The 22991-nt window shown below is 47.5% G+C and overlaps 1 protein-coding gene across 6 annotated transcripts in view; it reads right to left on the reverse strand.

The window, feature by feature from the left end:
* Window positions 1-22991, reverse strand: part of ERI3 (ERI1 exoribonuclease family member 3) — a 127241-nt gene that overhangs the window by 48060 nt on the left and 56190 nt on the right. For all 6 annotated transcript variants that reach the window (XM_030324774.2, XM_030324777.1, XM_030324776.1 and 3 more), the window contains one exon: window positions 13740-13812. In XM_030324774.2, the coding sequence (XP_030180634.1) occupies window positions 13740-13812 (73 nt within the window). The remainder of the gene's footprint in view (window positions 1-13739; window positions 13813-22991) is intronic.

Raw genomic sequence — 22991 nt, forward strand, 5'->3', positions numbered from 1 at the left:
TATTCCTAGATGTGGGCATGTGCAAATACCTGAGTGGACACAGAAAGCTCCCACATGGAGAAATACACTTCATTTTTTTTTTAAGTTTATTTATTTATTTATTTATTTATTTATTTATTTATTTATTTATTTATTTATTTATTTTGAGAGAAAGAGAGAAAGAGGGAGAGAAAGAATCCCAAGCAGGCTCTGCACTGTTAGCGCAGAGCCCAAAGTGGGGCTCAATCTCAGGACTATCACATCATGACCTGAGCAGAAATCAAGACTCAGATGCTTAACCAACTGAGCCACCCAGGATCTCCTGAAATACACTTTTTAAAACACAAATAGACATCCATTTACACCTGGGTGCACCCTGATACACACACAGACAGATCCCCATTAAATAGGTGTCACTCCCAAGAGACCTGGAGTGTGAGGCCAATCCCTATCCTTCCCCAATCACTGACTTTCATTGACCATACAACTAGTAATGGCTGGTATGCGTTTGCCTCAGCCTCCTGCTCCAACCAGGCCAGACCAGAGGAACTGCCTTCAGGTGGTATCTGCTATGGGACAAGTGACAAGAAAGAAGCCAGGAAAGGAGAAAACCTGAATTTACATCCTGGTCATGTGGCCTTGAGCAAGCTTCTTAGTCTCCATCTCAGCACCCATAAAACAGGGACAACAGCTCCCTCCTTGCTGAGTAGCTGTGAAGATGAAATGTAATAAGTGTGTAAAGCACCTAGCACAGAGACTGGCACCAAGTGGGGCTCAAAATGCTGGTGTTCTATTATAGATACTGACAGATGAGGTCTGCTTCCCAGAGTGGCAGCAGGGCAATGTGGGAAGGAGAAGGGAGGCAGGGCTGTGACTCCTGCCTTCAAACAAGTCTCTTTGTCCTTTCCTCTCCTTTTCTGTAACTCCTTCTGGGTTCCAGGGTCCAGAGAAGCAGTAACAATAACAACAACAACAAAACAAAATACAAAAAGAAAAAAATGAAACAAAACAAAAGCCTGGGAGAAGGCAGAGTAAACTCATGGTTCCTTTACTTCTCTCAGACTTAACACTGAGTGTTAACGGGTCAACCTCTCCCTCGCCTCGCCTCTCTCCCCAACTGCCCTCAGCTCTTCCACAGTATCTCTATGCCTCTACTTATTCCTGACATCCCCTCTGCTCGTCTGACTCTGTGGATTGGGAATTCTGGTGGATTCAAGAATGAGATCTAGTCCCTATTCTCAAGTGGCTCGTGGTCCTGCACAAGGACAGACCAGGCCACACAAAATAACCAAGAGGTGTGGACCTTGGGCTACTCTGGGCCCTAGAAGCTAGCCCAAGGGTTAGAGTATAGGCTCTAGGGGTGCCCGGGTGGCTCAGTCAATTAAACATCCAACTTCAGCTCAGGTCATGATCTCATGGTTCCTGAGTTCAAGCCCCACGTCGGGCTCTGTGTTGACAACTTAGAGCCTGGAGCCTGCTTTGGATTCTGTGTCTCCCCCTCTCTCTGCTCCTCCTTTGCTCTTTCTCTCTCTCTCTCTCTCAAAAATAAATAAACATTAAAAAAATATAAAAAAAGAGAGTACCGGCTCTATAGTCAGGATGCCTACGCTTAAATCCAAGCCCCAGACCCAGGAGAGCTCACACACTCTCTTGTTCTCAGAATTCACCTCCTCAAGGACACAAGAGAAAGACAGAGGAAGGCCCACGGTGGGACCAGGAGAAAGAGGCAGCCTCACTTGACAGGGCGCAGACTCTGAGCAGCAATCAGCAAGAGGCAGACAGATCACGCAGCGGGCCTTGTTGCAAAGACCTGCCATGAAGGACACTGCAAGCATTCCAGAGTAGAGGTCGACTTGAAGCAGCGGCAGGGAACTTCACTGAGGACCCCAGCTGCCATGAGCTGAATGCTTCATCTGCTCCATTTCCCCTTGTGGCCACTCTTACCGGGGATGCAGAACAAGGTGGGCTAGCTCCCTGGCCAAGAGTGTGCTAGGTTACCCACCCACACACCAAGTGTCAGCACTTTTCTAAAAGCTTTACAAACATGACCTAATGGATTCTTCACATTTGCAATTTGCCACGTTTTGCCGTAAGGATGTGGAGGTCTTCTGGCACAGCAGTGTTGGACTGCCCAGTGCCAAAAATGCTACAAGGCATGGTGCCCTCTTTCCCTCCCTGCTATCCTGGGCCCATAGGTTCTTTCTTCCCTCACATGGACACGAACATGGCAGTTTTCTGGAGTGACTGCCCCATTCTTAGAAGGCGGCTTAGGCTGTCTCCATCTAGACATCGGGCAATGGTACCTTACTGTGCTAGCGTGCTCTCATTTCTCCGGGAGAAGGCATACACACGGTGGGCCCACGTCAGTAGCTTAAAAAACCTGAAAACAGTTCTCCAATCCAGCAAGCTGCCACACCCCTCCCAGCCTTTGTTTATACTGCTCCCTCCGCCTGGAGCGCCCTTCCCACCCTGTCTCCTGAAAACTTTCACGGCCCAAGTCAAATGTTTCAGTGAAATCTTTGTTGACTTTCTCTCCTACAGCCCAGAGGAGATACACCTCCCTCCTCTGCACTGGAGGCAACAAGAGCAATAAGAGCACTGTATCTGGAGTCTACTGCCTAGACTCGGGTACCTGTTCCATCACTCACTAGCTGCTGAACCTTGTGAAAGGTACTTTACCTGTCTGTATGTCAGTTTCCTCATCTGTAAGATGCTAATAATACTACTTATCTCACAGAACTGAGAATTAGTGAGTGACTTCATATAAAGCATTTAGAGCAGTTACTACTTCATTATTATTAATTATCTCTACTGTACAAAGGAGGAAACCAAGGTTCTGAAAAAGCAAGTAGCTTGTCTAAGGTCATACAGAGCCAAGAACTGTCTGAAGGTAAGTGTGACTTTGCACTCCACTGGACAGCAGCCATGCTGATGGCAGCTGGAGTCAAGAACATGAGATGGTCAACTCTGCTCACTACCTTCACACTAAGGGTAAGCTAGTCCACAGATGGCATGAGGCTCTTCCTCGCTGGTGCTCACGCAAATTCTGCCGGGGGAGCCTCTTTTTCCTAGCTCCTACACACAAAGTCTTCTATATCTACCTTGCACTCCTCTCTCCTTCACCCCTATAGCCTAGTCACATCAGTCCTGGTGGTCAGTACGAGGACAGGGGAAGAGCAGAGGCCCAACTCTAAGAATGGGTACTGTTTTTCCTCTTCTACAAAGAATGATACTGAAGCTGAAAGAAGTAACTTTCCCAAAACCCTACAGCCAGTTAAATGCAGTCAAGATTCTAAATCATGCCTCCTGGACTCCAGAGTCTACATTCTGTGTGTCAGGTATTAGTCAGATCTTTTGTAGGTTCAGAGAGGTTAAGGAGTTTGCTCCAGGTCACACAGCTAGTTGGTAGCAATGTTAGAAGTTTGAGCCAGACTCGTCTGGTTCTAAAGTTCTCTCTCTTGCATTAACGGTCTCCAGCCTATGAGCTACATCCCCAGGGGCCGGTGTACACACCAAGCACCACCTGAAGACTAAGTGAAGGGCATAGCTCACATATAGCCATACCACTAATTTACGCAGGTTTATGCAGATAGTGTTGTAATTGACAAAATACAAATCCACTTGAAAGCCAACCAAATTCACTGTAGCTTTTTTATTATGTACTTCCCTTATCTTATCTCTAAACACCCAAACCCAAGTTCCACCAAGTGCTGAAGGGGGAAGGGAATGTCTGTGAAGTTTTCTGACATAACTAAGAGCTCCATGTACTCTGCCTGCCTACCTCCCTAAGAGCTCTCCAAAACCACAAGTAGGCACCTTTCTTAAGGTACTTTCCTGATCCTTAGTTACAAATGCACAGTAGAGAAGTGTCTTTGTGTGGAATAATTGTCCAAAGGTCATTAGCAGTAACAGGAGGCACAATACCCCAGGACTTGTGACACATGAATGTTAAGAACCAATGCCATCTCTAGCAAAGAGGACTCAAGTCCTGAGCTATGAAAGGAAGGAGTCAGGTTAGTGGGTTTCTGTCTTTCCAACCCTGGCCTCCAACTCCTTCACTGCCCACCTGCCTAAGATATATGGTCTGGGGAAAAGAATACTCCTAGTAGGGTTCAAATCCTAGCTTTACCTCTTCCTGGCTACGTGCCCTTGGGCGAGTTACTTAACTTCCTTAAGCCTATTTGTTTGAGAAATCTGGCAGGGGAATAGGCATCTGGACCCTGGAGCTCATTAGTCCAGCCCTGTATTCAGTGTGAGTTCAGTTAGTTCTTGTTGATACCTAGTGTGTGCCAAGTCCAGTGCTGAGTACTCGAAATACAGAGATAGATGCCATGTAGACCCCAAAGAGTTCACTCTAGCAGGAAATACAAACATGGAAGCAGATAATTACAAGTGGATGTGATACACTCATTATAAAAAGTACTGAAACCATACAAAGGTGATTGACTATTTCTACCAGGGGTGGGAGAACGTCAGAGAAGCCTTCACAGAAGAGGGTTTTGAAGGATGAACAGGAGTTTTCCCAACACACCAAAAAAAGGGGGGGAAGGCAATGTAAGCAAAGGCAACAGAATGAGCAAAGGGAAGCGAAACAGTCCCTTTGAAGAGTATACTGGAAGAATGGCAAGAAGTTTGATATGGCCAGAATGTTAGAGGGACAGGAGATACAAAGATAGGGATGCTGCAGTGAGATACTTCATCCAGGGCCTTGGGTACTTTGCTCAAGAGAAGGGATGGGCCACAGCCTTCCATACCTACCCACTTGGCTCCAGTGCTCTTCCTGTCAAAACAAGCACACTGCAATCCCACCCTTTCCTGTGCCTTTGATTTAAGAGTTCCTCTCCTGGCCCTGACAGTAAGGCATTTCTGTCCCACAGATTATAACTCACTCTGGGCTATTATTCAGCTCCCCAGCCCTGGCCCTGCTGCAGTTAGTCCAAACATAATATCCTTCATGCATATATTATCTGTCTCCCTATTATCTGGAATCATTTCGGAATTAAATTTCAGTCCTGCAATATTGGCTTCAGGAGCGGCGCGCTTTATGGGCTAGTCAAAGGTTAGAATACCAATCAAAATAACAGTGCCGATGCAGCGAGACATTTTAATATTCCAAAACCCGGTAATTGTAAAAGGACATAATATTTTTTCCCTGATTACCCCAAAGGCAACACATGTTAACAAGGCGAGGGAAGGAGTGAAAGAAATTTCAGAGTTCAGACAGCTGTAAGACATATTTAAAGGAAAAGCCAGGCAGGGCACTACACCATGGGGGCAGGGAGATAAGAAAGGAGACATTCTCTCTAGCTCCAGCTGCCCCTGATTCCAAATACAGCACTATTCCCCCTGCTACCCTAACTATATCCCAAGAGCTCATTCCCAAGGGCAGATGTTGCAGAGGGCAGGAAGAAAGGAGAAAGAGCTCAGGATGTGAAGTCTTGAGGCCTGGGTTCTAGTTTTGGCTCTACAATCCATGTGCCTCTAGCCCCCAAGACCAGCCCCTCCGGGACCTGAGCATCAAATCCAGCAGCAAGCACTCCAGGCTGCTCTCCCACTCACCTCTCTTTGTCCCATGCTTGTGTCCTCACCTCTCCCTCATTTATACCTGGTGCTCTGTGTCCTGTCCTCTGTACACATATTTCTTCCCAAAGACAGCTAGAGGCCCTGATCTACCTGGCTGAGAGCGGGCTCTCCCACTAGGATAGCGGCCCATAATTGTCCCATGGACAATGCTCTGTACTTTGGATGATGCCAAAGACCTGGCCATGGTCTGTCTGCTTCTGACCATTACTGGTCCGGAAGCATGTGTCTTGTTATAGCCCTCTCGCCCTCCAAAATAAAAACAAACACCTTGTAGGGACTCCAGACCTCCACACCCCTCTCTTGGTTTTCGGGGGTTTTCTGTTCTTGTTTTTTGCAAATTAGCTTCTGAATAGCCCCAATGGAGGGGTTCTGCAGCTGGCACCATGTAGCCACCATTCCATAAAGAGTCCTAGCCTCTGTCAAGCTGCCTATAACTTGACCAGCTTTATCCCCTTGGCTCCAAAATAGTGACCTGACCAACAGACTTTCAGATCTGTTCACTCCTGATGGCTTCCCAGCTGACTGAGCCCACTCGCTGGAGCCTCCAATCTGCATCATCCCGACCTGCTGACCTGCCTATGGCCCCCAGCAAAGAACTTCATTAAGGCCAAGAATTTATTCCTCCATAAGCCCTTAATTTATTACTGCACTGATTGGGACTCTGAATGCTCCAAGGTCAGGAAAAGTCGCACTCAATCGTAGACACCAACCTTCCCTTCAGCAGTTTTTCCTGCTGTCTGCTCTCAGGGGAGGGGGGTGGGGGAGACAGAAAGGCTTCTTGGAGGAATGCTTCTCCTTTTTGGAGGGATCCAAGAAGGTCTCCTCCTCCTTATTCTCTCTTTCACAGCTGGTCCCCACCCCATCCTCTTCAGAGCACCCAGAAATTACAACCAGGTAGATAGCACAGATGGCAGAGGAAAAGTAGAGCAGCAAGCACCATACCTGGTATATCCGGGTCTGTTAAATTCTAGGTGACCCCTCCCTACAACTTCTAAGCATGACTGGCTGAGCCCTGTCTGCCAGGACTGACTCAGAATCCTCCTAAGACTGTCTGCCTGCTTTCCCAAAAGCCCACCTGAACAGGCCCGGGGGGAATTCCAGACCAAATGTGACTGTATATGCATGCACTTGCATGGTTTGGTCTGAATGCACATGAACTATATATGTATACGTGGAGGCATATATTTGTATATATACTTATCCCTATGTGTCCATGCATATGCAGTGAGAATGTATACATTATGCGTGCATGTGTGCATACACATACTCACTTCCTTATGGAAGTCTCATCTGAGTTATCCATTTCTTGACCTCTTATTTGCACTAACATTTTCCTCCACCCAATCTTAGCTACTCACTCCCACACGGGCACACCTTGGAACCTGCCAACACCAAGAACTGCCCCATCTCTGAAATCACTAATTCAGATAGCCTACTCTAATCATAATCTCTTATCTTTCCGTGTGGCATGCTTGACTACACCTGATACACCTTTCCTCGTCGTCGTACAGGGACCCAGCTACTTTTTCCATATCCGTCAGGCCCCCTGCTATTTTCTCTTTCCTCGGCATCCAGCTGAGATATCATAGTTCATCCTGGCAGTATCTTCAACAACTCCTTTGTTCCTTTCATCACACTTCTTGGGAAAGTCTCCACCCCGGATGAATCTAAATGTATGCTCTCGGCATCCCTACAGACAGGCAGCGGAGCTCTGCTAAAGAAAAGTCCTACAACTGAACGGAGTGGTTCCACTAGGAATTAATGCCATCAACCTAGATGGGACTCTCAACACTGCCTAGAAATCCTACTATACTTCTCAAGTCGGCTCACACTTCTTTCCTTTACTAAAACTACAGCAATCCTTCTGACTTTCTACAAACCTTCCCAGTCCTCTGTTATTAGTTACCAGCAAATGACTCATCTACTTCACAGAGAAAAATAAAAGCCATCAGATGGGAACTACTTCAACTTGCCATCAAATCTGCCAACCTTCTGCATCTACCGCATCCATCTTCTCCTTCCCCCTCACAAGACAAGGGGGTCCTTCCTCCTGCAGACAGCCAGTTTCCATACCATCGTTTTCTCCATCCCATCTTCTCTCAACATCTCTCACTCCTATATTTTCAAACTTTCCTCTCTAAGAGTGCCTACAAACAAACACATGTCTCCCATCTTAAAACGTGCCACCTGCCTCAACCCCACACTTGCCCCCTCATGGTGCTTGTCCTTTCTCTCTCCTTCAAAGCCACATTTCTAAAAAGGTTAAAATTTCTCTGTCACCTCATTTACTCCCCAATTCACTCCAATTTGGCTCCTGTCCCTCTTACACCATCAAGCGTTTTCACCAAGGTCACCAAGGTCCTTGTGTCTCAGTCTGGTGCTTGTATTTCAGTCTTTCTGTTATGCGGCTCTCTGAGAGATGACCAGTCCCCTTGTCCTGAAAACTCTTTCTTTCTGTGGTTTCTGCGGCACCACACTCTCCTGGTCTACCTCTTCTCTATCACTCTTTACTCTCTCCTTTTTACCCTGTTTACTCTCCTTAGCACAAAGAGTCAAGCAAAACTAAATTTAAGTTCTACCTCTGCCATGTCGTGGGACACTGAGCAAGTTTCATCAACACTACGTGCCTGTTTTCTCAACCTTAAACGTGAAAAATAGAGATATGCAAATAACAGATAATCATTTCAACAAGTAATCAGTATAAAAATTAATGAACTGTTGTGTATTTAAGTGTGCAATTGACACTTACAATACATCTCAATTCAAATGCTAAATCATCATCAGAAATACTAGATCTGTATTTAGATTTTAAACAGTTAACAGTTGAAAACGTAAATTCACCAACCCAGGTTGTTCTAAATATACTTCAAAGTACTTCAAGAAAGTGTAGTTACATTTAAGTTAATGAAACTGAAATAAAATGAAAAATGTGGCAATTATACCGGACAATACAGGTCTAGCACACAAGATGCGATCAATAAACAAGAACTTTTACCACTGCTATCGGTGACCACTCCTTCTTCTCTATGTCTGATTCTTCCTCCTCTATCTATCAAGTGTAGGTATCTCTCAGTGCTCATTCTTGGCTTTTCTCTCTTCTCACCCTGTATACTCCACTCCCATGGCTTCAATGATCACTCATCCACCAAGAGATCCCCTGAATCTGTACCTCTTAGCCAGACCTTATCCCTGAATCCCATATCTTTATATTCAACTACCTCCTCAACAGCTTCACAAGAATGTCTGAAAAGCATCTAAACTCTGCATGTCCCAATTCATCTTCTCTTTTAATCTATAAACTTCTCCTTCTTCCATGACATCAGTACATTCATTCCAATTCATCCAGTTCCTCAAATCATAAACCTTAGAGTCACTGTGGTTTCCTCCTCCATCATCAACCTTCACAGCCAATCAATCACCATTTTGTATCTACTGTATAGTCAGTTTTGCTATAATACTGGTTTTGAAAGAGCAAATTCACTCCAATGCAATGTATTAGTAAACAGTTGAGCATAATGCAAATTTTGCATTTGTTTATGTGTGATTTTGTCCATAAGCTATAAAGATAAACACAGGAAAGTATACCCACCTAAAGAGAGCTGTGTAAGAATATGCAAAATATACACATGCTTACACTTCAAACAGATAGCAGCTTCCTAGATTGCCACATGTATTATACACTGCATCCATCTGGCTACAACTTTCCAACTGATTCCAGAGAACTCTCTTTCCACCACTTCATAATAACTCCCAAGTTGCAACCTTTCTCATGCCCACTGCCAAGCAAACCTCAGGGTTTTTTCAAGGTAGAGTGCCATATTTATTGTAGTATTTATGTATTTCTTAACCATTTAACATGTGTAAAATTATGCTACCATTTTTTTTAGATTCCTATCTTTTTCATATGTCACTGATGAAGTTTCTGAGTATTATGCTCCTAACCCCATTTTTATTGCAACTTTTTCTTACAACTTTTCATAGCATGGTGATTCTTAAAAAGGTCTATGTTGCACTATAGCAGAACTGACTATACCATTTAACACTGTAAAATCAATCCATGTCTCTACATTTCCACTGCTATAAGTTTAATCCCAATAATTATCAACTTTCACCTGGACTATATAGCAATGGTCTAATTCTGTGGTTCTCAACTAGCGGACAGTGCCTCCCCATTCCCACCCCTGTCTAGGCCCCTGGAAATGTATGTGTACATGGCAGGGAGGGAATGTTTTTGGTTGTCACAATGACTTGGTGAAAGGCACTACTAGCATTCAGTGAACTGGGGGAACAGAGATGCTACAAGTTCAGCAATGTTGCCCATACAATGATTTGCCATCCTAACATGCCAACTATAACTCTCTTCCTCACACTCACTATGCTCCAGACTATCATTCATTCAACAAATAATGACTAAACATCTACTGTGTGCCAGGAACTTTTCAAAGTGATGAGGACAGGGGTGCCTGAGTGGCTCAGTCGGTTAAGCATCCGACTCCTGACTTCAGCTCAGGTCATGATCTCACAGTTTGTGGGTTCGAGCCCTATGTTGGGCACTGTGCTGATAGCACAGAGCCTGTTGGGATTCTCTCTCTGACCCACCACCACTTGCGTGCACTCTCTCTTTCTCTCTCTCAAAATAAATAAATAAACATTAAAAAAAGTGATCAGGACAGAACAGTGAACAGAGGAGACAAAAATTCTCCATTCTCATGGCACTTACATTCTAGTCCCATGAAGCTGCCAGGCTTCTCCTTATCTCAGGGCCTTGCCACATGCTTAGCTAATTCCTACTCATCCTTCAGATCTCAGCTGAGACACCCTTCCTCAGGAAACCATTCTCTGACTGTGACCCCCTAAATCAGGCCCCCTTATCAAATGATAACACGACTCAGGACTTACAACACAATTAGAATTATTTAATATCCATCTTTTCTGTTATACCTCCAGGCCTGGTACAGTACCTAGAACACAGAGGGCACTCAAGAATATGTGTTTACTGATGAAGATGGGTATGTTTATATATACATATGCATGTGTCTTAATGCTTTATGAATAGGAATGTATAAGTGTATTTGTACCTGTGTATATTGCCATGTATTTCTGAAGGTGACTATGTGAATATATATACACACCCATTTGTATGAATGGAAACATACATACAATTTTGGGTATGCCTGCTTGGGTATATTCATTCACATGAGTAAACATGTGTATGTTTATGCATGCGTGCATGCGTGTGTGTGTATGTGTGTGTGTATTCTTCTGGCTCCTCAGTGACAGCTCTGACCTCCTGGAGGGAGCTGGGAGCAGGGCCCCAAGTCTTCTCTAAGCTGACAGTTCAATAAGAGTATAAGATCATTCAATGACACTCCAAATGTCAGCAAACATTGGCTTGCTCCACTCTGCTACAGGGGAAGTAGGTGGAGGAGGGAGATGTGGAAACCTGGCTGCTGAAAAACTGTTCTTTCCTGATGCAATGCACACCATTTCTGGACAGGAGAGGCCTTCGGAAATGGGGATAGTGAATTCAGTCCCAGTTCACTCACTGGGCAAGTCTTGGTGACCAAGACCGTCCCTACTTTTTCCATGAGCAAAGTTCCGCTATTGGAGTTAAGCCGGAGAGGGGAAGGAAGGAAAGTAGGGAGGAAAGAGTAAGATCAAGTACAGGAGAGGGCCCTGTAGACAGCCAGGGCCTGGGTCACACAGGGGGAAAGAAAGCATAGAATAATACACTGCATAGTACCCATGCAACCCTGGCAATGCCCTCTCTGGCTTACTCTTATTGTTACTCTTTTTAAGGGAGCAGGAATCTTTGTGTGGCCTGTACTAACTCATGTAGTATAAAGGTCAGACCTGCAGCCTCTCTGTCCTGAATGGCTGCTCACAAGGACTGGCCCAGAGTTTGTAATTAAGTCATCTTTCCTGCTGGATCCTGTGGCACAGCTGGAACATGATATGGCTAGAGGGCTGAGAAGAAGGGGTTAGACCGCTCTACTGCCACTCTCCTCATGTCACTCTTATTTTTCCTAGACCTGCTCAGTTGACCTACCAAGAAGCAATCACAAGGCCAACTGGGAACGGAGTCCAGTTTCCACTTGTACCCATTTCCCCCTCTATGGCTCAGCACAGTCTGGCAGAGAACCAAGCGGAACAGGCTCAGGACAGCCTGCCTCCAACCCCAGCAGCATCAAGGTAGCCCTGAGTGGCAATGTTAACACACGGGTCGGCTGTTTTCCTGCCTCTCTGCCAAGGAACCTGGAGGCAGGGAGCTATCCAGACACCAAAAAGTCTAGTGAACTTCACAGAGCAATTGTTCAGGTCAGCGCCTGCCTCGCCTGGCCGGGCCTTCACATTGCATTTGCTGAGGCCAGCAAGCAGCCTCAGATGCACTCTGACAGCTGGCATGCTATCTTCAGGAGCACAGGCCTAGCCACACCTTCATGCATAGCCCGCCAAGGCCTGCATGAGAGGGTCTCTGTGGAGCCAGCTCTCAAAGATCAGTCAGCCAGCCAGCAACTATTCACTGAGCACATACTCTGTACCCACCACTGACCTGGCTACTGCAGACACAGAAAGGAGCCACCCTCAGTCTCTATGCTCCAGATGGACATGTCTACAAGGAAACATATTTGGACTCAGTTTCAACACTCAAAGATCACAGGTATCCAAAGGGTCAAGGAGTCTCAAGATAAAAGACTGACTGCTGAGCTTCCCAGAAGAGGTGATACCTGAGCTGAATCTTCAAGAAGAGGGAATGTGCCCAATGAAAATGACTAGGGGGCACTTCAGACAAAGATAAGGCCACAGGCCAAGACCTGAAGGTAGGACAGAGCCTGGTCCCCTCAGCCAAAGATGGAAGTTAGTAAGTAGCTCCTGCTCAGGCCCAAGAGAGATCAGCTGGAGAGGTGGGTAAGTGTCAAAATACAAACAAGCCAAGGACCAGGTGTGAAGGACCTGAGTACCAGGGGAAAGCAAAGGAGTTCACAATGTTGCCACAAAGAATGGCTGCCCTGAGACCTATGGAACTAAGTCCAAGGTCATTCTCTTCTACTGTTCCTCCACATGCTCACTTAGCTCCAGCCCATACACACACCAAAAGAATGCTGTCCCTCCTGCTGGAAAGTCTTCTCTTCAGACCCATATTCCACCTTCCTTGAACGCCCAGTTCAAGACCCAAATCCTCACATTACCTAGTTTTACCCTTCACTGGCTTCTCTCTTCTCTAAGGCCCCCTGGGAGCCACTACTCTGATCTCTGGTGTGTTCTCTCTTCTCTGATTTCCTGGGAGTCACTAAGCTAACTAGCAACATGGGGTCCCTGAGGCGTTCAGGGCTGTTGTCCTTACATCAGAAGGATTTATGGGTGTGAGTTTCCCTAGTGGACTGGGCCTCCTGGAGAAAGGATGCCAACAGAGCAGAGATCTTGGGAGTCTATTCCTGTACCTTCTTTCTTCTGCTTACCTAGTGTAGCACACACTAGGAAAGTAGTTTTCTGGGTAATTCAACCTCTGCCAGGCCCCAACTTCATAGCTACACAGGGTTTCTCCCAGCCCACAGCCCCAGTACCCACTCCCCAGATACTTGGTGTTGTATTAGTGTCAGTCTCCTTCCTCAAATTCAAAGGGGACTGGGCTCTATTGTGCACAGTCCTTCTCACATGACCAAGGTTCTGCCGGGGCTAGGCAGGACCACAGCCAGCCTGAACCAACTCTACCCCCCAACCACATGGAGATACCAGGGCCACTCAGGAGGGTCAGAGACCACACTCATGACCACATCAAATAAGTATACTTTCCCAAAGGCTTAGCTAGTGCCACATCTCTCCTAAAGGAAATGTAGCTCATCTCAGTGATTTAGTTTTGAGCAAGAATCTGGAAAATTCCCTTCACTGGGACTTCTCTGCATACCTGGATGATACCACATAGGGCAGTATCATACTCTACCCCTCGGCCTGGTCCCCAAGGAACTCCCCACTCCCAGAAAGGGCCACAACCTTACAGTGCATATTAACTAGGGAAGAGGAAGGAAGGACGTTGAGAAAAGAGAAGAACAGAAAGAAAAGGAAAGCGATGACAACAAAAAGAGAAGAATAGAGATGTGTAAAGAAAGCAAGAGGGGACAGGATCTGATGCACAGGAAACCCAGAGTTAGCACCAGAGTGGGGCTCAGACACAGTACCTTTTTCAGATTAATCCACTGCTTGAAGTAGTCCGCCACTGGCAAGCCCAAGTACTGGCACTGACCTGGGAGCCTACAAGAAAGGGAAAAGAGAACAAGTTGGGCACACCCATTGTCCCAGGCATGGAGTCTGAATCTAGGAAATGCAAATAGACCTCAGAAGGCTACCCCATTAGTCACAGGTCCTACCCTGCCCAAGAAAGGCTCCCCACCTCTAGCACCCTAGACACTGGGCTCCAGATTTAAATGTGAAAACTTGGGAGACTCTATACAAAATACAAGCAGCTACTATTTTCTGATGGCCTACAATATGCTAAGGATCTTACTTACAGTTTCACATGATTCTTCAGAACGACGTTATGAGGTAGCTATTGTTGCCTACATTTTACAGATGAAAAAATGAGATTCAGAGGGGCTACCTAAGGTCCCAAAGCTAAAAAATGACAGTGCCAAGAAACGAACCCAGGTCTGTCTCACCCCAAAGCCTATGTTCTTTCCAATGCACCAGTGTGTAGCTGTTTTGTTACAACAGAGAGGCAGGGATATAACACAAGAGGAGAGAGAAAAGGAACACGTGGAGCTGGCTAGACAGGGGCTTCAGTTCACCCTTAAGTCTCTAGCAATAGGCTTTCTGCAGATAGAGCAAACCATGCAAAAGGATAAGAGCTCAGAATTTAAACCAAGAGCCTGTTATTTTTTCTTTAAATTATAATTTATAAATGGTCTTTCCCTCTAGATATAATGTTTACCCACATAAATCCATTCAACCATTTACTGATGTTTAATAATAAACAGGCACTTAAAGCTCAAAAAGTTAAGACTTAGCCACTGCCTATAAGGGGCTCACAATTTGTTCAATGGAATGGACAATAAAAGAAATAGACTAAACAGCCTTAAGTTGGAGCACTAGGGTACATGAAAAGATGGAGGAAGATACCAAAAATATTAGCTGGGAAAGATCACAGAACTTTCTTGCTAAGCTTGGCCATAGGCAATAGAGAGGCTCTGAAGAGTTGTGATTTACATAGATTTTTCTGGGGCCAGCAAAAACAATACACTAAAAAAGCTGGGTAGTAACTCAGAGACTAGACAACAGCTATAGAGGTAACAAGCAAGGAACAGATAGAAGAGACGTAAAGGAGGCCTTGGCCATCAAGTGGGATGCAAGGCCCAATGAGAAGTGGTAGAGCCCAATTCAAAGGCTTATGGCTTGGCTAGTTTCATTCTACTCAGAATCAGACACAAAGAACGAGGCAGGGGCATAGAGAGGATATCTGACACCCAGAGCAGACCAGTATTTAATCATCATTTTTATTACTGTTTTTAAATTCTCTGCCTAAATCACAGTGACTGCTTACTACTTCACCTCCAAATACCACAGAAGGAGGCACAAGTTTGGAAATGCAGTTTTACATACATGCATGGCACATGGCAAGCACTCAGTATCTACTGAGTTCAAAGTGTTTAGGAGACATGTGGCAGTGGGATGACATCTAAAGGGGCAGCTGGATATCCACTTTGAGGAGAGGTCTGGATTGGAGATATAAATTGCTGAATCATTAATGTAACTTAAATGAAATTAAAGCCATGAGAGTAGATGAGAGAGCAGGGAAGAGTATGGTGGGAGATGGCCCAGATTAATGTCTCATAAGTTCTACTGAGCTAAAATGGAAATCAAGACCATTGTCACACACATGGAACCCACTACACGCAGCAGCCAGCTCTAATTTTGGACTCCCTCCATTCTAAAATTTTTTAGTGTTTGTTTATTTTTGAGAGAGAGAGAGAGAGACCAAACATGAGTGGGGGACGGTCAGAGAGAGAGGGAGACACAGAATTCGAAGCAGGCTCCAGGCTCCGAACTGTCAGCACAGAGCCTGACGCGGGGCTTGAATTCACAGACCACGAGATCATGACCCAAGCCGAAGTCGGATGCCCAACTGACTGAGCCACCCAGGCGCCCCAGCAAGGTTTTCTGAAAGATGAAAGATAGCCTTAGGAGCTAAAATGTGGTTGCCTAAGGAGAACTATATTGTTTGGATAACTTTCTTATTTCCTTCAATTTTTCTTTTGTGTTCTTGTTATTATCTTGTTATTTGTGAAAATGCTTGCCGAGCTCAGCTATTTTTGAAAAATCACATTAAGGCCTGTGAGTGAAGGGGGCAACCAGAAGCAGCAGAATCTGCAAAGGAACAGGTCAAGAGGTCTGGCCAGGAAAAAGCAAGAATCGGGCCACCTATCATATTCACCCTTAGCCATTCCCAGTGTCCCCATTCTTTTAGATGACATGGATCAGGAGTCCTATTGGCTGGGCTAGCCCTGGCAGCAGGGTGAGTAGGAGGCTCCCTCTTCAGCAAGATTTCAAAGGTAGACATTTCTACCCAGGTAGGAAGGGTCTAGCACAGTAGGATCTTGCCTGATCTTCTAGGGGGAGGATCTGTACCAGAGGGGCTACATCTAAGACAGACTAGACAGACTGTCAGGCTGGATAGTCAGCCTCAGATATGGCTCAGCAGCAACCCTGAGTGTTATCTGTATCCCATGGCTGACTGAAGCAGAGGAGGATGGGACTATAATTCTCACCCAGGCTCTAGTCACTTGCAGATACACATGAAGTTTGCAGACTCACAGGCATTCAGGTTGTTGAGTCCTCCAGTCTGTGGGTGGTCCTAGCCCTGTGACTCCAGGACATGAGCAGTAGAAATGTAGCAGGTCCAGGCCCATCTTCACAGAGCCACAGAGCCATATGCCAGAACTTGAAATTCCAGATGGGAGTTTCACGGGAAGACAGCTACACATTTCTAAGACAGAACCCTACCCAGCTTAGAGAACACCAAGAGAAACCCTGTGAGAAAGGTAGGTCAGAGTAGTAGCCATCTCCTACATAAAATAGGAAACTGATGTCCAAAGAAGAAAAGGATTTGCTTGATCACACAACAAGCCAAGGGAGAACTAGAAATGGGATCTCAGCCTTCTGACTGTACAAGGCATCAGTCATGCACATGCACTCAGAGTTCTTTACAGTCCCTGGAAAGGCAAGGTTTGGGGCTTTAGAGAGGCAGACAGCATGGTGGTTACTGCTCAAGGTCACACCTGGGTCCAAGGTTCTTAGGAGCCTAAGGCTAGGATCAGTGGGTACCAGTGGGTACATGGTTCTACTAATTTGGAAAGTAAAAGGGCAAAAGTCCCCCTGGCACAAAGGGTCTGAATACTGAGTTCCCACCAGATACTGATCCCAGGAAAAGAGCCACTGGCAGTGGGCCCTGGACTAGCCTGCGGGCATGAACGTGCAGGCAGGTTTATGGTGCCCAGGTCTCCATGCAGCTGGAATCACTGGGCACAGAGCTCCTCAACTGCCCAAACATCATCTGGCCATGCTTATTACTGTTGCCCAATGAAATTTTATGCACCGAGTCCACAGGTGTGATTTCCCCTTCTTTATGAGGGTCGGAATGACATCACCGATGGCCAATAGAAAAGAGCCAATTATGTCCAGGCCATAAAAAGGAATGAGATTTTTTCAACCAAATCAAAACTTCCTTCAGCTTCACGAACGTAAGGGGCCCCCTTTAAGGAAGGGCCCCCAGCCCTGCCGTGGGCTCTAAACTGAGGGATATAATCAGTTTCCAAGTACTATCAGACCTAGGGCTAGAGAGGGGCTCCGTCTTCAGCATTCACCATGTGACACTGCTCTCATCACACTGGGCCCCTAGGGTCATCAAAACAGAACATCAAACCCTCCTCAAAGATGCCTGACTAGCTCTTTGCTACTCCATCCAGGCAGGAGTTAGAAAAGATGGGGTATTTCTCAAGTTCCCTTCCTACTCCTTCTAAATAACAAAAAAGAAAGCAGAGAGCCTTCCTCCACTTAGAAAGAAAAGAGTATGGGAGGAAGAGGGGTGCAGGAAACTACCCCCCCCCCCGCAAAAGCATAGGGCACAAAGCATAAGGAACCCGGCCCTCCCTACCCACCCCTCATCCAGCCCCACCACCTGCAGCCCAGTGCTTGGGCTGGGCCCAGACAGCCCTGATGGCAAACAGGTGTGACCAGCTCGGCGCCAGCCAAGGCAGGGGACTAGCTCATTAAGGGAACACCACACTCGCTAATGGGTAGGGGCAGGATGAAGCCATTGTGAACAGGAGCTCAGCTTTGAAGATTAGCTGGAGCAGAGCTGGGGGGCTCTACTAGAACCGCTAGGCTTGAGTTGAGGAGGCCAGCAGCATCCACGGAGGTCTGAGCGACAGACTGACAGACACCATCAGCCAGGAGCAGCAGGAGTGCAGGCACCAGTGCTGGCAAAGGTTATGCACACTCTTCCTTCTGTGCTTTTCTCTCTCTGTAAATCTTAGGGGCAACTCCAAATCAGGGAGATATATGTCACTCTCAGTTTTAGCACACTCGAGCCCTTAAAGAGCAGGAGGCCAGCTGAATCTGGAGCCATATGTGATCCCTTTCTGCCTCTCTGTGAAAGCCATGAGACCCGGATCTTGAAGTGATGTAGGCTGTCAATCCTGGTGTCCAAAAACTTGAGGATGCACATACAGTTCACCTGCAAGGGCGAACTATTTTGTCCCATCTGATATGTAGAAAAAGGAGAGTACTGAGGAGCAAAGGAAAGAGTAGGGAGAAAGGTTCGGTCTTCTTCAAAGTCACAGTTGCACCATGGAGGGATAGAAGGCCCAGTCTGGGGAAGGAGTAGGCCAACAGACCCAGCCAATCAGCCAGATGTATGCTCCTGCCAAAGGGACACCTATGAGGGGCAGTGGGGCTCATGGCCATGTTGGGTTTCTATGCTTGCCCATTCTGAAACGAACATGCGTGCACAATGTTGTTGCTGGCTGTCCTGTGTTTCAGAACTGCCAGGTTTCCTAGACCTCAGGAAAGGTCCCATTCCCACTGGGTCCCAGCCTGGGAGGTGCACCTAGTCAGAGACTCCACAGCCAGTGTGATGAGTCTGCACCCAGCACCAGCAGACTATCCCAGCCAAGGCAGCACTTGGCTGGGGACACAGCTCTTTGTCTCTCCTGTTTCCGTTCCCCCCACCAGAGGAGATAAACAGACCCTGGGTGATAAACGGCCCGCCTTTCAAGATCACTTTTCCTCAAGTTGAGGAGAGTAGCTAGTGATGGATGGGCTGGAATTTGGTTATCGGGAAGGGCTGTCAGCCAGAGGTGCCTATCTCCTCCCCCACTACGCAGGGCATCATTACACTGTGGCATCGAGGTAAAATATGAGCAAGGGGAGGGAAGGAAGAAAGAAGGGAAGGCTGGGCTTCCACACGGAGCAAATTGAGCTACAATGAGAGCGGGTGTAAGGCTGGGACGTTAGTTATCTGCCGCGACACCTTTATCTCTGCGCAAATTGGTCCTTCCTCCCCCACCACATCCTCTTGTACAAACAGAGGCAGGCACAATGTGTCACCACTGCAATAGCGTGGCAATTTAACCCGAATTAGTGAGGGGGTCAAGCTAGGAAATAGGGGTTTCTCATTTCAACAGGTTCCTTAGTCTCTGCTGTGAACCACCACACTGGGGGGAGGAGGGTGGACAGAAAGCAGACTCATAATTGAATTCACTCACTTGGCCACCGCTGATGTATAAAAAATTAATGCTCAAGCCTCCTACTTATTAAAGCTGGCTAGTTTCTGTCTCACCTGCAAGATGCACCATGGCAGAAGACACGGCCTGGGCCACCCCCGGCAGGCTGAGCCCTCAGTGCTTTCAGGCAATGCAGGGATCAGCAAGGTCAGGAAGGGAGACAAAGGTGCTGCCTGAGACAGCAGCCCCACTCCAGCAACCCCTCCTAGAAGCCTACAGGATAGAGTGTAGGGTGGGGTTAAGGATGGAGGCCAGGGGGAGGGGTTGTAGAAGGTGATCACATTAGAGATGATCCTGGTCAGTTCAAGAATACACTTCAGTCTACAGATAGAAGCAGCATTCTGGCTTTACTCTCTACCCTGAGATGTCCAGGGTTTTTAGAGGGGTGTCCAGTAACCCCTCTCTGCCACCCAGACAGGCAGACAGACACACACACACAGTTGTGCTGAAACTGAGGAAGCCAATGGCAGCACAATGACAATGACAAGGCTAAAAAAGCCAGGTGTAGAGGAGTCAGGCCCATTCCCCAATGGCTCCCCCACTGCAGACCCCGGAGCTAGAAAGGCCCTGATGGTGGAGGGGAGAGGGAGAGTACAGTAGAACCCCCATCCAGCACACAGCTCGGCTGCACTAAGAGACAACTTGGTCAAGTGCCCATGTGTCCTTGGGCAAGTTACGTCACCTCCGTGCCCTGCTCTGTGAAGGTTGCAGGAGCCAGCCAAGGGAAACATATTCATACATAAACACTCACAGAAGGGATTCTGGCTGAAAGGAGATCAGCTGTGACCAATGCTGCAACAGCCTTTGGAGAGGCTTCCAGGCCACCTGCCTTGAGAAGACAGTGCCTTAGGCATGAAAAATATACTGGAGAAGCTTTGCTGGGGATGACACAGAAAGGGGAAGTTCCAAAAACACTCATCAACTACAGAAAATGAATTCCAAGAAGCTTTGGGGTAAGAAGAAGAGTTGTGCATGGAAGAGGCACTTGGGATTCATTCTCCAAATCTAAAGCGCACAAATAGGGAGCAAAAGTCAAGGCCCCAGTCTAGACACAAAATGGGAAAACTTTCTACCTCAATTGCCAACACATACTTTGGGTATCACTGAGACTCAGGACCCTCAGGGACAGAGGCCAATCAAACCTGATTCCTAGACTCAGGGAGCTTCCAAGGCCACCCAGAAGATAATCACAGCATGAAACATAATGATCACTCCAGGAGAGAAGACTAAGAAAGGGCCATCCCATTTCTGGTGATGGGAAAGCACTGCTGGGGAGCACTTACGCTCTGCTTTGGTCCCCTCTGCTTGAACACACACACACACACACACACACACACACACACACACACACACACACTCTGTCCCTCCATTCTTCTCTGCCTGCCCACAACCCTGAGAGAGTGCCGACTCCTCAGCCCATTTTGCTCCCACACTTGCCCCCATCCTCTGGGACAGCTGCAGGTTACAATTCCAACCACAGACTTCAGAAAGATGATACACTTGCTGGAGCCTGCAAAGGGTCAGGAGAGAGTACTGTTTGAAATACCAGCGTGACAGCTGGCTCCTTGTCTGTCTCTTCCTCCCCCACTCCCCTCCCCAAACTTGTCATGGTACAAGAAGTCTATAAGCAGCCCATCAGCTTTAAATATCAGTGTGCGTGAAGCAGGAGCACGAGAGCGAGGGAGCGGGAAGCAGACAGCGAGTGCCTCTGTCGCCACTGCCTGTCAGGGAACACTAATGAATTTCACCACCAGCAGCCATGCTTCAGATGGGGTGGGGGGTGGTGGTGGTGGTGGGGGTAGGGAGTTTTCTAGGGAGAACCTTACAGTATTAAAATATCTTTTCCCAAAGCCCTGTTAATAAATGTCATTGCAGAGCTGAGAACTACGGCCCACAGCTAGGACTTCAAGGCAAGGGAGGGGTTGGGACAAGCCCTAAGGTCCTCCCAACAGAAGGAGAGTGCAAGTGTGAGGCTGGAGGGGGCCCCCTCTGAGCCCTGCAATTGGGAGGGTGACCACTATGACCCATGCTCATCTCATAAAGGCCATGGGCTGCCTAGCTGAGACGACCAGGACCAGAAGGAAAGGCCTCTGATGAGGGGAGATCACCAGCTGTGCCTTCTGGGCCAGACTTAAGTCCACCCCAGTTCCCATCAACTTCAGCCATCTCACTTCACAGGGAGGCCCACAGGCAAGGGGCTCCAGGCCATCCTTCCAGATCTAGGGCGAGAGCGGTGGTGAGGAAACTCTACCACCAGTCTAAAAGGAAGTACTTCCCCACAGGTGGCAGGAGTCAGAGCTTATCGTAATCTCCGTTGTACAGATGAGAACATGGAGGTAGAGTAGGAATGTGACTTTCCCAAATCCTACAACTAGTAAGTAGTGGAGTCAGGATTGGAACCCAAGTCTCTTAATTCTAAACACCATGCAGCTTCTCTGAGGAAGGGCTGATCACTTCACTGTCTCCTGTGTGTCCTCTACTGTCAGGTCCTGCCCCTCCCCTCCATTCTCTCCCACTGGTACACACACACCTCTGGTCTGGCATAGGCCACAGCTGCCATGTAGCACAGGGCTGGGCTCCAGGCCAGGGTGAACCCAGCCTGGCAGAGAAAGCCCTGGGAATGAGCCAGGCCATCACCTGGGAGTCTCCACAGCTCAGAGGGCATGGTTGCAGGCATAAGCTTTCCCTGGGGTACCCTCTGCACAGCTCTGATCAGCAGTGTCTGATCTGGCAGCGACCTGCTGTGCAGGGGGCAAATGACATTTAATTTCCTCTTGGTTTCCCTATGGTACAGACGAAAGGCCGTCACCTGCGTCTGGGTCTGGCGGCACAGCTGGAAGTGTTCCCAGACATGCTGCTCTGGAGAGTTCCCAAACAGAAACCAGAATACAGGCAGAGCAGAGGGATGCCCCATAGGCCAGGCTGCCAGTCCTCCCTGAGAGAACCAACCTCAAATCCCCATTGCCGAGCAGTTGCTCAAAGCCTCTGAAAGGTACTGATATGTAAACAGCACTTCCCTGCTCCACTGCTTGCTGGCCCACTCGCCAACCATTTGTCCCCCACAGAGCCCACAAAAATGACCACAAGAAGCACACCAGGTGTCCTGATCACCTGGTGCCACAAACACCCTGTGGAACAGTAGAATATGCACTTTTCCAATGCTGCAAATAGTTTAGGAAGTCAAATACCTTCTATCTCCCCAGACCCTCTCCAGTGAAACAATAAGACAAGCATCTCTCCGGAGTCTCCCCAATGACAATTTGTCCAAGGAAAGGGCACAGTGCCCCACCTGTGGTGACTGTGGGACGTGTCGGAGCTGCCACCAGGACCTGGCTAGAGCTCTCTCCCAGAGGGAATGGCAGAGGCAGCAGCAGGGAGTAGGGTAGGGGGAGAGGGGGAGCTGCTGACAAGAGGTTCTCAGGGCACTTTGGTCAGTGTCTCAGCTGATGAGCTATTCTCTGTTTTGGCCAAGGAAATCAAGAGCTCCTTAGCAATTTGAGCTGTTTCCAAGATAGCTCACTCATCCCCCCAATTATAGTCTCCACCTGGCCTATGGCCATCTTGACCCTTTGCCTGAGCTGCCTTTGTGTGGCCTACGATGCCCTCTGGAGGCTCCACAGAGAGGCATCCTGCAAGCGGTCAAGTTCTGGGATG

This window comes from Lynx canadensis, chromosome C1, assembly GCF_007474595.2.
Source record: "Lynx canadensis isolate LIC74 chromosome C1, mLynCan4.pri.v2, whole genome shotgun sequence".
Taxonomy (NCBI): domain Eukaryota; kingdom Metazoa; phylum Chordata; class Mammalia; order Carnivora; family Felidae; genus Lynx; species Lynx canadensis.